The 11,942-nt window shown below is 32.3% G+C and overlaps 2 protein-coding genes and 1 long non-coding RNA gene across 3 annotated transcripts; 1 reads left to right on the top strand and 2 right to left on the bottom strand.

The window, feature by feature from the left end:
- Positions 1 to 6,785: 6,785 nt before the first annotated feature.
- LOC126673756 (uncharacterized) lies at positions 6,786 to 7,375 on the bottom strand. The gene is made up of 2 exons (XR_007639361.2): positions 7,285 to 7,375; positions 6,786 to 7,155 (listed from the first exon to the last, which is right to left on the bottom strand). It is a non-coding gene; the product is annotated as an uncharacterized LOC126673756 (long non-coding RNA).
- LOC126673755 (U-box domain-containing protein 6) lies at positions 6,961 to 8,129 on the top strand. Its single transcript, XM_050368010.1, has 2 exons — positions 6,961 to 7,175; positions 7,250 to 8,129. The coding sequence occupies exons 1-2, from the start codon at positions 6,961 to 6,963 to the stop codon at positions 8,034 to 8,036; spliced, it is 1,002 nt and encodes a 333-aa protein (XP_050223967.1). The 3' UTR covers positions 8,037 to 8,129.
- On the bottom strand, positions 8,115 to 11,079 carry LOC126673754 (altered inheritance of mitochondria protein 32). Its single transcript, XM_050368009.2, has 5 exons — positions 10,597 to 11,079; positions 10,425 to 10,510; positions 9,527 to 9,832; positions 9,360 to 9,443; positions 8,115 to 8,729 (listed from the first exon to the last, which is right to left on the bottom strand). Exons 1-5 carry the CDS (start codon positions 10,996 to 10,998, stop codon positions 8,384 to 8,386), a joined length of 1,224 nt encoding a protein of 407 aa, XP_050223966.1. The 5' UTR covers positions 10,999 to 11,079; the 3' UTR covers positions 8,115 to 8,383.
- Positions 11,080 to 11,942: the final 863 nt, after the last annotated feature.

Here is an 11,942-nt window from a genome sequence, read left to right as displayed (position 1 = left end):
AAAAGTGTTAGTCCCAATAAAAAAGAAACAGTCGCATATTTAGTATTAATTTATACTAAATAAGATATTTTTTAACGATATTTTTTAATTTTTTCCATTTTTTTCCATGCAGTGTTATGATAACAATATGATTTTATCATAAATATTACCAAAGTTTTATTGTGAGAATTTATTTGACTCACTTTACAATAATTTTATTATTATATCATCGTTATCTTATTATTATATTATCATTATATTATTATAATTTTATCATAATTTTATCATAACCAAGAAAATAAAAGAATTCACTTGTTTTCGTAGTAAATGGCATCAAATACAACTTGGGAAATTAATTCTTCATTTGTATAATGTAGATATGATTTGTATTTTTTTAATGTTAATACCTACCTCCATTTGTTTCCCTTTTACTCATTCAGTAGCTGTATTAAGAATAATCAAAAGTCCAACCAATTAATTGAAATAATAAAACCGTAAATAAATTGAATTAGCTATCAAAATAATAAAACACAACAAAAGTCTTAAAGCAAGCATCATTAATTCTTCATTTGTATAATGCATCTTTGCTAGGGAAGTGTGGTCTAAAATTCTTAACCCTTCTTCTGATTCAAATTTTTTCACCATTCCTTTTGAGAGATGGTTTTTTGACAATTTGCAGGATAAGGACATGGAGAGCAGCAGGCGGTGTGCTATCACGTTTGGCATTACGTGCTGGTCGTTGTGGAACTACCGCAACAGATTCATCTTCAGCAACGAAAGGCGGAGTTCAGGCATGATAGCTCAGTCAGTCATCCAAATGGTGCATTATACCACTTCAGCGATCATCTACAGGAATTTATCTAAGCCCGGTCTTGCTCCGAGAACTGAGCATCTGATTGGTTGGGAAGAACCCCCTCGTGGCTGGATAAAACTGAATACTGACGGCTCGGTCTATCCCCCGGAGAACTTGGCGGCAGCAGGTGGCCTGGCTCGGTCTAGTAATGGGGAATGGGTCTTTGGCTTCAGCAGAAATATCGGTCGTTGCTCTGTCCTTCAAGCCGAGCTCTGGGGTGCTTTTGATGGCCTGAATACCGCTTGGAATAAGGGTCACCGTTATATTGTTCTTGAGATGGACAGCAAACTTGCTGTTGACAGTTTGAATAGCGATGCAGTTCATGTAAATGCCAACGAAAACCTTAGAAGAGCAATCAAGAACCTTTTGTGTAGAGACTGGTCAGTTTTGATTCGTCATATTCATAGAGAAGGGAACCGGTGTGCGGACCGTATGGCCAACCTTGGATACTCTCATGACATGGGTCTTATGATCTATAACGGTGTTCCTGTCAACATTTCCAGTTTTTTAGTCGATGATAATGCTGGAGTCTCCTTCCCTCGGATGGTTAGAAGGTCCTAGCGTTTAGTTGCTTCCGGCTTTGGCCGTCTCCTGTAATAAAAAAAAAAAATCTCACTGACTCTTCTCATCTACCCCTAATTTGCGGCTTCACTACATCTCCACCACTGAAGATCGCCTCCACTTCCGCCGCCGAGGATCGCCGCCTCCGCCGAGGATCGCATATAACTCTACTCTTCTTCTAAGCTCTCTTCTACTGCGCCTCTGCCGCCAAGGATCGCATGCTGATCTAATCAAATCATTACTTATCCACCGCTTCCCGCTCTACTGCCACCGCCGACGACGATTTGCATAATTCAGAGAAACGAGCAAACAGTGAAAGAGAAAGAAAAGAGTAAAGAAAAATAGATACGGCGTATTAGTTTTGAATTAGAAAAGTAAAAACATAATTAAAATAAATTATAGAGTAAAAAGATAAAGATCAGAAAACCGAGAGTATTTTGTTTAACTTTTTGCAAGTGAGGTAGGTTTTACAAATATTTTAAAAATTGGAGTGTTTTTCTTAAATTTCTCAAAAAATTATAATTCAAAATTGTCCAACCCAAAATTGCCCGAATTCAAATAAACTCATCTAAATCCACCCAAAACACCCAGTTACCACCTCTATTCTATATACAATTAATGCTCGTTATACCAATTCATGTAAGCTTAATTGTAAAACCAACTAACTATGATAAACTATGATATTATATCACTAATTTTGAAGAAATACTTTTAAAAAATCAAACCAGGACGAAGCCATTTTTTTAGAACATATGCTTAATAAAAAGAAACTAAAATTAGAATGACAACATACAAAAGATTATATATTTTAATTTTTGGGATTCTTCCATCCAAGGTATACACACTTTCCATGAATTATAAAATCACTCAAAACAAAACAACAAACTAAACACTTATTGATCGAAACCCATTTTATATATTATACAAAAATTTAGTAACAAAGATTGTGCAAAATAAAAAATGATGTATCAAAATGCACCTTCATCCAATAATCAGAGACAATTGCACAGCTTTTTAGACCAAATAAATTTCAAAACTTTGATTCAAATTTTTGGTTCAGCCGTATATATAATTTCTATCTTCTGTTTGCATAAGTTTTCTTTTTTTAGTGTCATATTTAGAGAATGATTGAGATAACTATTTGGTTTAGATCGAGAGACCTCGTAATTTTAGAGTTTAACTCAATAAATTACGTAGTTTAACTTAGTAAAACAAATAGTAAGTAATTGTATTCATGATATAACTATTCGATTTAGAACATGAGACTACTACTTAAATGTTAACTCGGTAAATTGGTTAGTTGTTTACTCAATAAGATAAGTACTGAGTAATTTTATTGATTTAAAAAGTACAATTTAAATTAAGTAGTTTAACAGAAGTGGCAACTAATAAGAATGCTCAATTTTGTAACAATTAATGAGAGGGCTTCGTTGGTCCTCTCAATTATATAAGTATATATAGATATGAACGGGGTATGGCTCTCCTCACATTAGATCACTTGTAATGGCGGATATTGCAGCTTTCTGATTCATGGCATTTTTACTTTGAAAGATAAAAGAAACGTAATAAGAATGAGTAAGAGAGGAGAGTATTTATCAAATTATTATAAGAGAAAGAGAAAAATGGGACATTGCATTTAGATCACCTCCCATGCCAACAAAGAATCATCATAAAAATTTGATATGCATTTCCACAAAGAGAACGCAGCCGCATTGCAGCACAAGAAAGCCATCTTTGATTCCTTGAAAATAATTAATAAGAAGAAAAAAGTTGAGTTCTTACAGAATATCTCATCACTTAATTGATTTAGCCTTCATATTCTGTATTTTAATTCCATGCTTTGTGAATAAAGAATACCAAAGAACTTCACATAATAGAGTGATTGCTGATTCTTATTTTATTTTATTTTTCGTCTTTTTTATTTGGCCAAATAATTAAAAAAGACCAAACTTTCATGAAAGTTTCACAAAAATTCAAATCTTTCAATTTTATTCAATTTGTCCTGAAACGCGTGATTTCGTTTCAATTTTTTCCACTTATGTAATTTTTCTCATGTAACACCTACGTGCCGCTGATGTGGCATATGCCACGCATCAGCGCCACATAAGCAAAATTGTGTAGTTGGACAAAATTGAAATAAAATCATCTATTTCAGGACAAATTGGATAAATTGAAAGATTTAGACTTTTATAAAAATTCATAAAAGGTTCTGCCTTTTTTTATCATTTAGCCTTTTTATTTTTATATTTTTATGCGCTACAAAAGTTTTACCACCTTATTAATATATACAGAATAAATATGATAAATATAGAATATTTCAATATGAGAACAATGAACTATGTTTTACCATGTATATTTTTAAGATGAATATTTATTTAAATATCTTTCAAAAAATAAGTAAATAAACTCGAAATGTATGCAATTTTATCCAACTTCTGGAACGAGCTATTGTTGTGAAAATCGGTAACATATCGTCTTCAAAATTAATCAAAATAGAAAATAACTTCCAGATATAGAAGTTCTTTAAAAAACAATTCTTCAAATTCTCCAAATCTTATTGTATCAACTCATGAACTGAAACATTTATTCGATTAATAGCCTAGTGATTAACAATCCAAAACTAGTGGATCATTGATTTTTTGTTACTAATGGTTCATAATCTTCGAATTTTTATTTTAATTTATAAGGGATATTGACATGGTATAAATGCCTAAAACGGTAAAATTTTTATTTTTATTTTTTAAATCTAAATCACACAAAACTATGAATTATATATAAATAGTAATTCTTGAATAAAACTAATTTACTATATATAATTATAAATTTTTTCATTGATAGTATGTCATAAAGCGTAATTAAATAAATATAAGCACTCATTGCAAAATATTTCACTTTTGTTTTTTAGAGAATTGCAAAATATTTAACTTAACTTGAAAAATATTGACTCAATTTGTTCATCACATTATCCACTGACAAAATCAATAATATGATAATAAACCAGTAAATGTATAAAAAGTTTAATTAACCAATTATTGACATTGAAAGTGATCTATTAAATATTAGGCCTAATAGTATTAAAAAATCAAAAAAAATCACCTTTTTGAGAACATATTCAAATCTCTCAAAAAGTTTTAAATCTATCTAAATTGGACAATTTTGTCTTAAATCTACCAATTTTACCAAAATTGGTTTAATTATGTCTACAATAGCTATTAAATATGTAAAAAAAAAAATCAAAATTTAAAAAAAAAAATTGATAACTGAAATGCCATATTATTCGGATAAGTCAATTTTTAAAAATATCTAATCGATTTTAAAAAATTAGATAAATTTCCAACGAATAAGTTAAATTGGGATAGATTAACAACTTTCGAGAGATTTGGATATTTTTCTAATAAATGAAAAGGGTTTAACTTTTGAGGTAATTAGATCAGGCACGGGCCAAAATCCAAATTATTCTCACAATTACAATGCGGCTGTCCTCCTTTCAATATTACAATATGAACTGATTTCCTTTCATTTTTGATCTTTTTATTTTATTTTTTACTGTAAAATATCATTCCAATTATCCACGCTTGCATTTAATTCCAATTTTTGTGAATCTAACTAGCTGTTCAAATTTGCTCTGTCGCACCTGACGATGATACGACAATTACTGTTCTAACAAATGGTCACGATTACTACCGTTCTTCCAAGATCTGCAGACCAACTTCATTGTCATTAGGATCAAAGCTTAACAACTCCTTTGGTCGTGTTTTTTCATTTTGTTGTTATATTTTGTGGGTTCGACTTTAATCATGTTATCGGTAGTGTTATGATTGATGTGTATGAGAAAAATTATGGAGTAGCTGATGCACGCAACATGTTTGATGAATTGCTTGAACCAAATGCTATTTGTTGGATTTCTGTTATTTTTGCATTCACTAGAATTGATATGTATGATTTTTTTTCTCATTTGATGACAAGAAAATTAAGATTAGTTCCGGATAGTTTTACATTTCGACCGGTGTTGACTGCTTGTAGATTGAAGCAAGGAAAGAAAGTGCGTGCTAAGGTTTATGCATCAGGTTTTAGCACTGTGGTTGTTGAAAGCAGCCCACTTGATATATATGGAAAATGTGGTTGTGTAGATGAGTTTCTGAGGATTGGTATTGGTTTGTTTCAAGTTTAAATAAAGCCTATTAATTGTTCATAAAACTTTTTGTTTTAAATTTATAAATTGTGTAGCATTAATTATTATTTTCAATTAAATGCATGCGGTTTGTTTTTTTTATCTACATTTTCTATAATACGGCTGTTAAACAGACAGTTTACCGTTAGTAAACTAAGCTATTTGTTTAGTAAACCGTTAGTAAATTAATAATAAGTTTATTTTTATTGTAAAATAAAAGTAATAAAATTGAAACTAATTTAGTATATTTTTTATAATATTATTGATAAATTGATAGTAAATTAAGTAACACTTTATTTTAACATTTTATAATTTTATAATAAAAAATAATAATTTGATTTTTAAGTAAACCGATAGTGGACCATTAGTAAACCTTGAGTTAACTGTTGGTAAATTTATAATTATTATTTTATAATGCTCGTGATTTTTTATGTAATTTTTTTTCCACTTGTGTATCTATAATGATTTTGTTTTTGGTTAACCAATGGTTTACTAATGGTACACCAATAATTTTAATAAATTAAGTAATCATTCATTTAACATTTTATAATTTAAAAATGAAAAATAGTAATTTGATTTTTAAGTAAACCGATAGTAGACCATTAGTAAACTGTTAGTGAACTTATAATAGACAGACGTTTAGCAAACCGTTAGTAAACCATTAGTAAATGAAAATCGTATTTTTGCAAATGAAAAAAGTATTTTTATGAAAAGAATTAGTCAAACTGTAAATTTCAACTAATTTTGGTCAAAAGGTATTTTTGAGAATAAATAGATGTTTAATAGGTATTTATCTAAAAATCCCTTAACTTTTTAATACCATTAGGCCTACGAGAAATTCTTAGATAGACTCGGTCCACCACATCATCCGTGGACCAGCCAACAATATGACGCCAAATCATTTAATGATACCACATCATTAAAAGATTCAAAATTGATACTATTAAAAATTATTAAATTTAATTCGTTTCGGGAAAGACAAATCTTTCCTCTCTGATTATACGCAGCCCTAATCTCATCGTCATTCACTGTACAAGGTTAAACATGGCCAGTATTATAGTTCTCTTTAACCTGCCAAAAAGCTACTTCACTTCATTTGCTTCTATAAAAGGAAAGTTAAATAATTATCCTCAAGAATCAACACTGAATTTCCAAATCAGCATTCAAGAAAAACGGAAAATGAAAAATAAAGGAGCAGAAAAAAAATAAAAGAAAGGCTGATGAAAAGAGAATAGGAAGTTGCTTCAATCTGAAACAATGGTTACCCCAAAAAAGATTTTTAACACAAAATCCTCAACCTCAAGCAACCATCCATATCAGCTTCACTACTATTTCTACTACTTCTTAACAATAACATATCTTATTGTTATATCAAATTAAAGAGAAAGAGAGCGGCATGGAGGAAATTGTGGTGCATCATCTTTTCAATGGAGGCACAGAAGCACAGATTCAGGCTGCTAATCAACTTGCTAAATTCAGCCCCAAGCAACGGCATAAGTTGGTCGAAAAAGGAATCATTTCGCCTTTGGTTTTGATGCTTCAGTCGCAAGATTATCGAGCCATTGAAGCCGCTCTCTTTGCTCTCCTCAGCCTTGCATTCGGCAGCGAACGGTTAGTACATGTATTATTATATAATATATGAAAAGATTTTTGTCGGCTATTATAAATTAATAATTATTTTGTAGGAACAAGATTCGGATTGTGAAATCAGGGATCGTACCGGTCTTGTTAGAGCTTCTCCAATGCGAAGACGAGACATTGATTGAGATTGTAGTAGCTGCATTATTGATTCTTTCTTCTTGTTCAGCAAATAAGTTAACAATTACTTCTTTTGGTGCTATTCCACTAATTGTTGGAATCCTTGGTGAAGATGGTCCAACCTGCTTTAGCATGCAAGCTAAGCTCGACGCATTAGCAACTCTCCACAATCTCTCGACTTGCCAGCAAATTATTCCGTCCGTTGTCTCTTCCGGGGCAGTTTTGATACTGCTGCAGATAATTCACAACAGCTACGAGAAATCATCACGGTTAGTGGAGAAAGCAATGGCGCTACTCGAGAATATCACAACGTTATCAGAAGATGCGGTTCTTCAAACCGCCACTACAGGAGGGGCGATCCAGACATTGGTTGAGAACCTCGAAGAGGGTTCCCCGCAGTGCAAAGAGCATGCCTCCGCAATTCTGCTTCTAATATGTCAGAGTTGCGGAGATGAATACAGAGGATTGATTTTAAGAGAAGGTGTCATGCCTGGACTTCTTCAGTTAAGTGTGGATGGAACATGGAGGGCTAAAGATACTGCTCGAGAACTGTTACTGCTCTTGAGAGATTACTCGGGTTATGGCTCGAGAGGAAAACAATCGAAGCATCAACTTATAGAACAGATTATGCAACAAATTGATGCCGAAGGGGAGACAGTCATTGGAACAACTCTTAAGCTGGTGGAGGAGATGATTGCAAAGCTCAGTACATAATTAATTCATCTAAATTTATCAATCAAACATTACAGCCTGCAATCACCTGTCAGTGCTGTCACAGACTCGCAAAAGATCTATTTAACATCAAAATCAATTATCATCAAAACAGTTTTCCAACATTAACAAGAATCATTCAACAAATTTTCTGTCACTATAGTAATAATATTGATCAATCGTAAATTTAAGAAAATAAAGTGCGGAGTCCAGCTAAAATATGGTGATACTCTCCGCTCTTGCATCAATCACGTGTATATATCATTTTCCCCAGAATTCGTGATTTGGAGGATTATTTTCGGTTCTACGGTATCTGCCTATAAAATGCTATGAAGAGTAGAAGGCATCTTTCAGCCTGACCTTTTAAGTAAGCTATAAGCCACTGCAATTGTTGCGACTGCTCCAGCTACGGCAACAGCTGCAAGAACATCACTCTGTTCCAATGATGATATCCAGCTCGACAATTTACCTTGCCCCTTCTTTTCATGCACTTCACTGATTTCGTTCTGTTTCTTGTCTTCGGTTACTCCATCTCTGCAGCATGAAAAACCATTAGAACCCTGGCAACACCCACCCACATTCTCTTTGTTGAACTCAGTGTTGCTTTCTTCAAGTTTTTCCTCAATATTTTTTCCATTTGGAAGCTTTTCCTCAGTCACCTTCTCATCCTCTTCAGTCAATGCCCCCATTTTCCCCCTGCAGTTGAGTCAATTCATGCTACTTAAATGTACAAGTAATGCTTCAAGTACGAGCAGAGTAATTCCCGAGGGAAAAGGAAGCAATGCCTCCAATTGCCGCATCAAACATTATAAGAAAGCAATTAGCATGGGTAAAAAGAAAGTTTCATGGAAGTCACCTATTATGTTCATTACCTTCATTGCCTTGTCTATAAGAACTACGCATCAAAAGTAAAACGTTGAATAAAAGCTGGACTCTGGTAAACCTTAAATCCAATATATTTGTGATAACTCTACTTATTTTAAGTCCAAAAATTGATGGAAGGTACGGCAAATTACAGTATAAGGCACTGCCTAAAGTTACTTACATACAAGACCAAAATGAAACCACTTTCAGAAACATCAAATCCCTAGCAAAGTACAGAGTAATTTTATAACAGGCTTACAAACAAGCTCCACACCACTTCACTAACCAGTATAAACAAGAAAATAGTAAGAGAACAACTTAATGTCAAACAAAACATGTCATGGCAACGAAGGTGAACAATCAAGACAGTGATAACAAACAACTGATAATACATATTAAAATCATTCACCAATCTAGAAACTAACACCAAAAGACATAGTTTACATTACTAAGATGATATACCTCCAAAGACGCTCAATCACTTCTCCCTTGCTGATATGTTGATCCAAAATTTCAGGTACATCATCAGGAGTAACATAGCCATACCTGTTAGAAGAACAATAATTTACAATTTAGTATTTACTTTTACAATTAATCTACAAGAAAAAAAAAGAATTTAAGTATTTTACCAATGGCCCATAATTTTTCCCACAGATTCAGGAGAATAAATGATCAAGTTTCCGGCATATTTGTGGCCCCCAATATGAGAGCAAGCACTAACAAAGACTTGACCTTCCAGTCCTCGAGATTCAATTCCCTCTTTGAGTTTTGTTATCAGAATTGGTCCACAAACACCACATCTCTTATCGCGGCTAGCATGAGCACACACAAATACGTGTGATCCAGTAAGAACCTCTTGCGCTCCTAAAGCCCATGGTTTTCCATTTACAAGAACATCGTCAACGAAGCCAGCGACATCCGATTCCTTCAAACACCTTTGCATACGAAATCACGCAAATTTAAAAAAATCAAAATACAACAGTGGCAATTAAACTAAAATCACATCGCTAACAAAATTCCCGTGTTCTTAGCACTACATTACTGTTACAAAATAATATGCAATATCTCATTATCAGCAAAATCTTGAAGCGAAGCACACCTTAAACTCCCTTTTTGTTTTTCAAAACTAAGAGCAAATTGTGGAATAGATAAAAATCAGGTTATTATGAAAAATAACAAACATGCAAGTAACAATATAACCAACAATTCTCTATTTACCTTCTTAGTGACTAATAAATTCCACCAAAAACCAATCATAATTTAACTATAAATCCAAGAGTGTGTATCTTTGCGCCATGTCATATTTACGGCAAGCCAAGCATTTACGATAAGTAATCTTTAATTATTATTTATTATTTTATCATTAAATATTCTAACATAGCAAACATCTCAGCGCTTTGTTGCATGAATGACATGGCACAACTGTTTTCTAAATCCGAACATCGAAATGGAAATACACACATCCATATCTCAAAATTTCTAGTAGAAATGAAATTAACAGTAGTCAGTATCTAAAATAGAACTCACTTGTATTTGATCTTATCAGGGAAAATCAACACATCGCCATTTTCAAACAGAGTCCCTTCACCTCCTTCGCATACAGTCACCAATGTCTATCCATACAAAAATTTCAAAACAAAAATTAACTAACGCACGTAAACCAATTAAAATAGAAACAAAAGAAAATTAAAATAATTACCTTAACGGTGATATCATCCTTGCGAGCTTTGACAGCGGAGGATAAGAGCTTAGGGAGAGGATCAGTCTGAGACTCCTCCACACGTGGGAGCCACGCGTCCGCCTTGTTAAAGCAAAGAAAAACGTGTCGGTCATACTGATTAACAGTACCACTCAGATTTAACTGGTACATCTCAGGCCTAGTGAAACCGAACTTCGCGTCCTCTTCTGCGGCGGAGACGACGGTGGAAACATCGTTATCGCTACTCACAACAGTATTAGTATTATCAGTAGAATCCGCCATTGATGAAAATGAATTAGCAGCAGCGATTCTGGTTGTAACAGTAATTTTGAAAGATGAAAATTTGGCTATCTTTTTATCGATGAGAGAGATTATTATTTGGGATGGGTGCGCAATACGCATAGCTTAAAATTAGCGCTCTGAATGAGAGAAACAAACATATGCGTTACAGGAGCGTGGCTGACACGCGTAAGAATAGCGATTGATGGAGACGGCGGGAAGAGTTGGCTTGGTGTGTGCGAGTGTTTTGAAAATTTGTTAGGAGTAGTTTTGGTAAAGTAGGAGGAAATCACGTGGATATCATGACTTTGGATTGGGATTTTCTGAAATTACATTTTAAACTTAAAGGAGTCATGTAAACGGGATAGATTAAAAAAATATAATTTTAATTAAATTAATTTATACCGTTCATTTTATAATAAACGGTATAGATTGTGAACGTGACTCTCTCAAATTCATTTGAACTTGAGGAAATTCCAATCCTATAATTTTTTGTATTGACTTACTATATTCACTTAAAGTAAAATAGAAAAATGGAACCAGTTCGAAATCCGATTCTCGTTTAAATTTCAACCTTTGAAAAAATATTTTTTGAATATAAAATCAAAATATAGATCTCACTTGATTGTAACCAATATTAAATATTTAAAAATAATTAAACAATAAAAAAATTATTATAAAATTAAATTTTAAATTAATACCATTCAACTAAGTATATCTGATGTATTATAGATATAATTAAGATCATTAGTTGTTTGGAGTTATGAAAAGACAAATATTTGATCTATATAAAATCAATGATTAGAACTAGTCAAGTCTAAATATGAAAAATTAAATATTTGAATAATATATAAAAAAATTAAATACAATTCAACTAAATATAAATATGATTGATAATTTCAAACTAATTAAACAGTAGAAAAGAAAACAAATATTTGATTAATTATAGGGTTATTCCTATCAAATAGTATAATTTTATCGTTTTTTGCAATTTAAACACATATTATCATTTGTCTTAATATTAGCACAACCTTTCAAATGTTTTTAAATTTTAGCCCACGTTTCGT

The sequence above is a fragment of the Mercurialis annua genome, linkage group LG3 (genome assembly GCF_937616625.2).
Source record: "Mercurialis annua linkage group LG3, ddMerAnnu1.2, whole genome shotgun sequence".
Taxonomy (NCBI): domain Eukaryota; kingdom Viridiplantae; phylum Streptophyta; class Magnoliopsida; order Malpighiales; family Euphorbiaceae; genus Mercurialis; species Mercurialis annua.
Note: the sequence above shows the minus strand (reverse complement) of the source record. Positions and strands in the feature narration are given on the sequence as shown.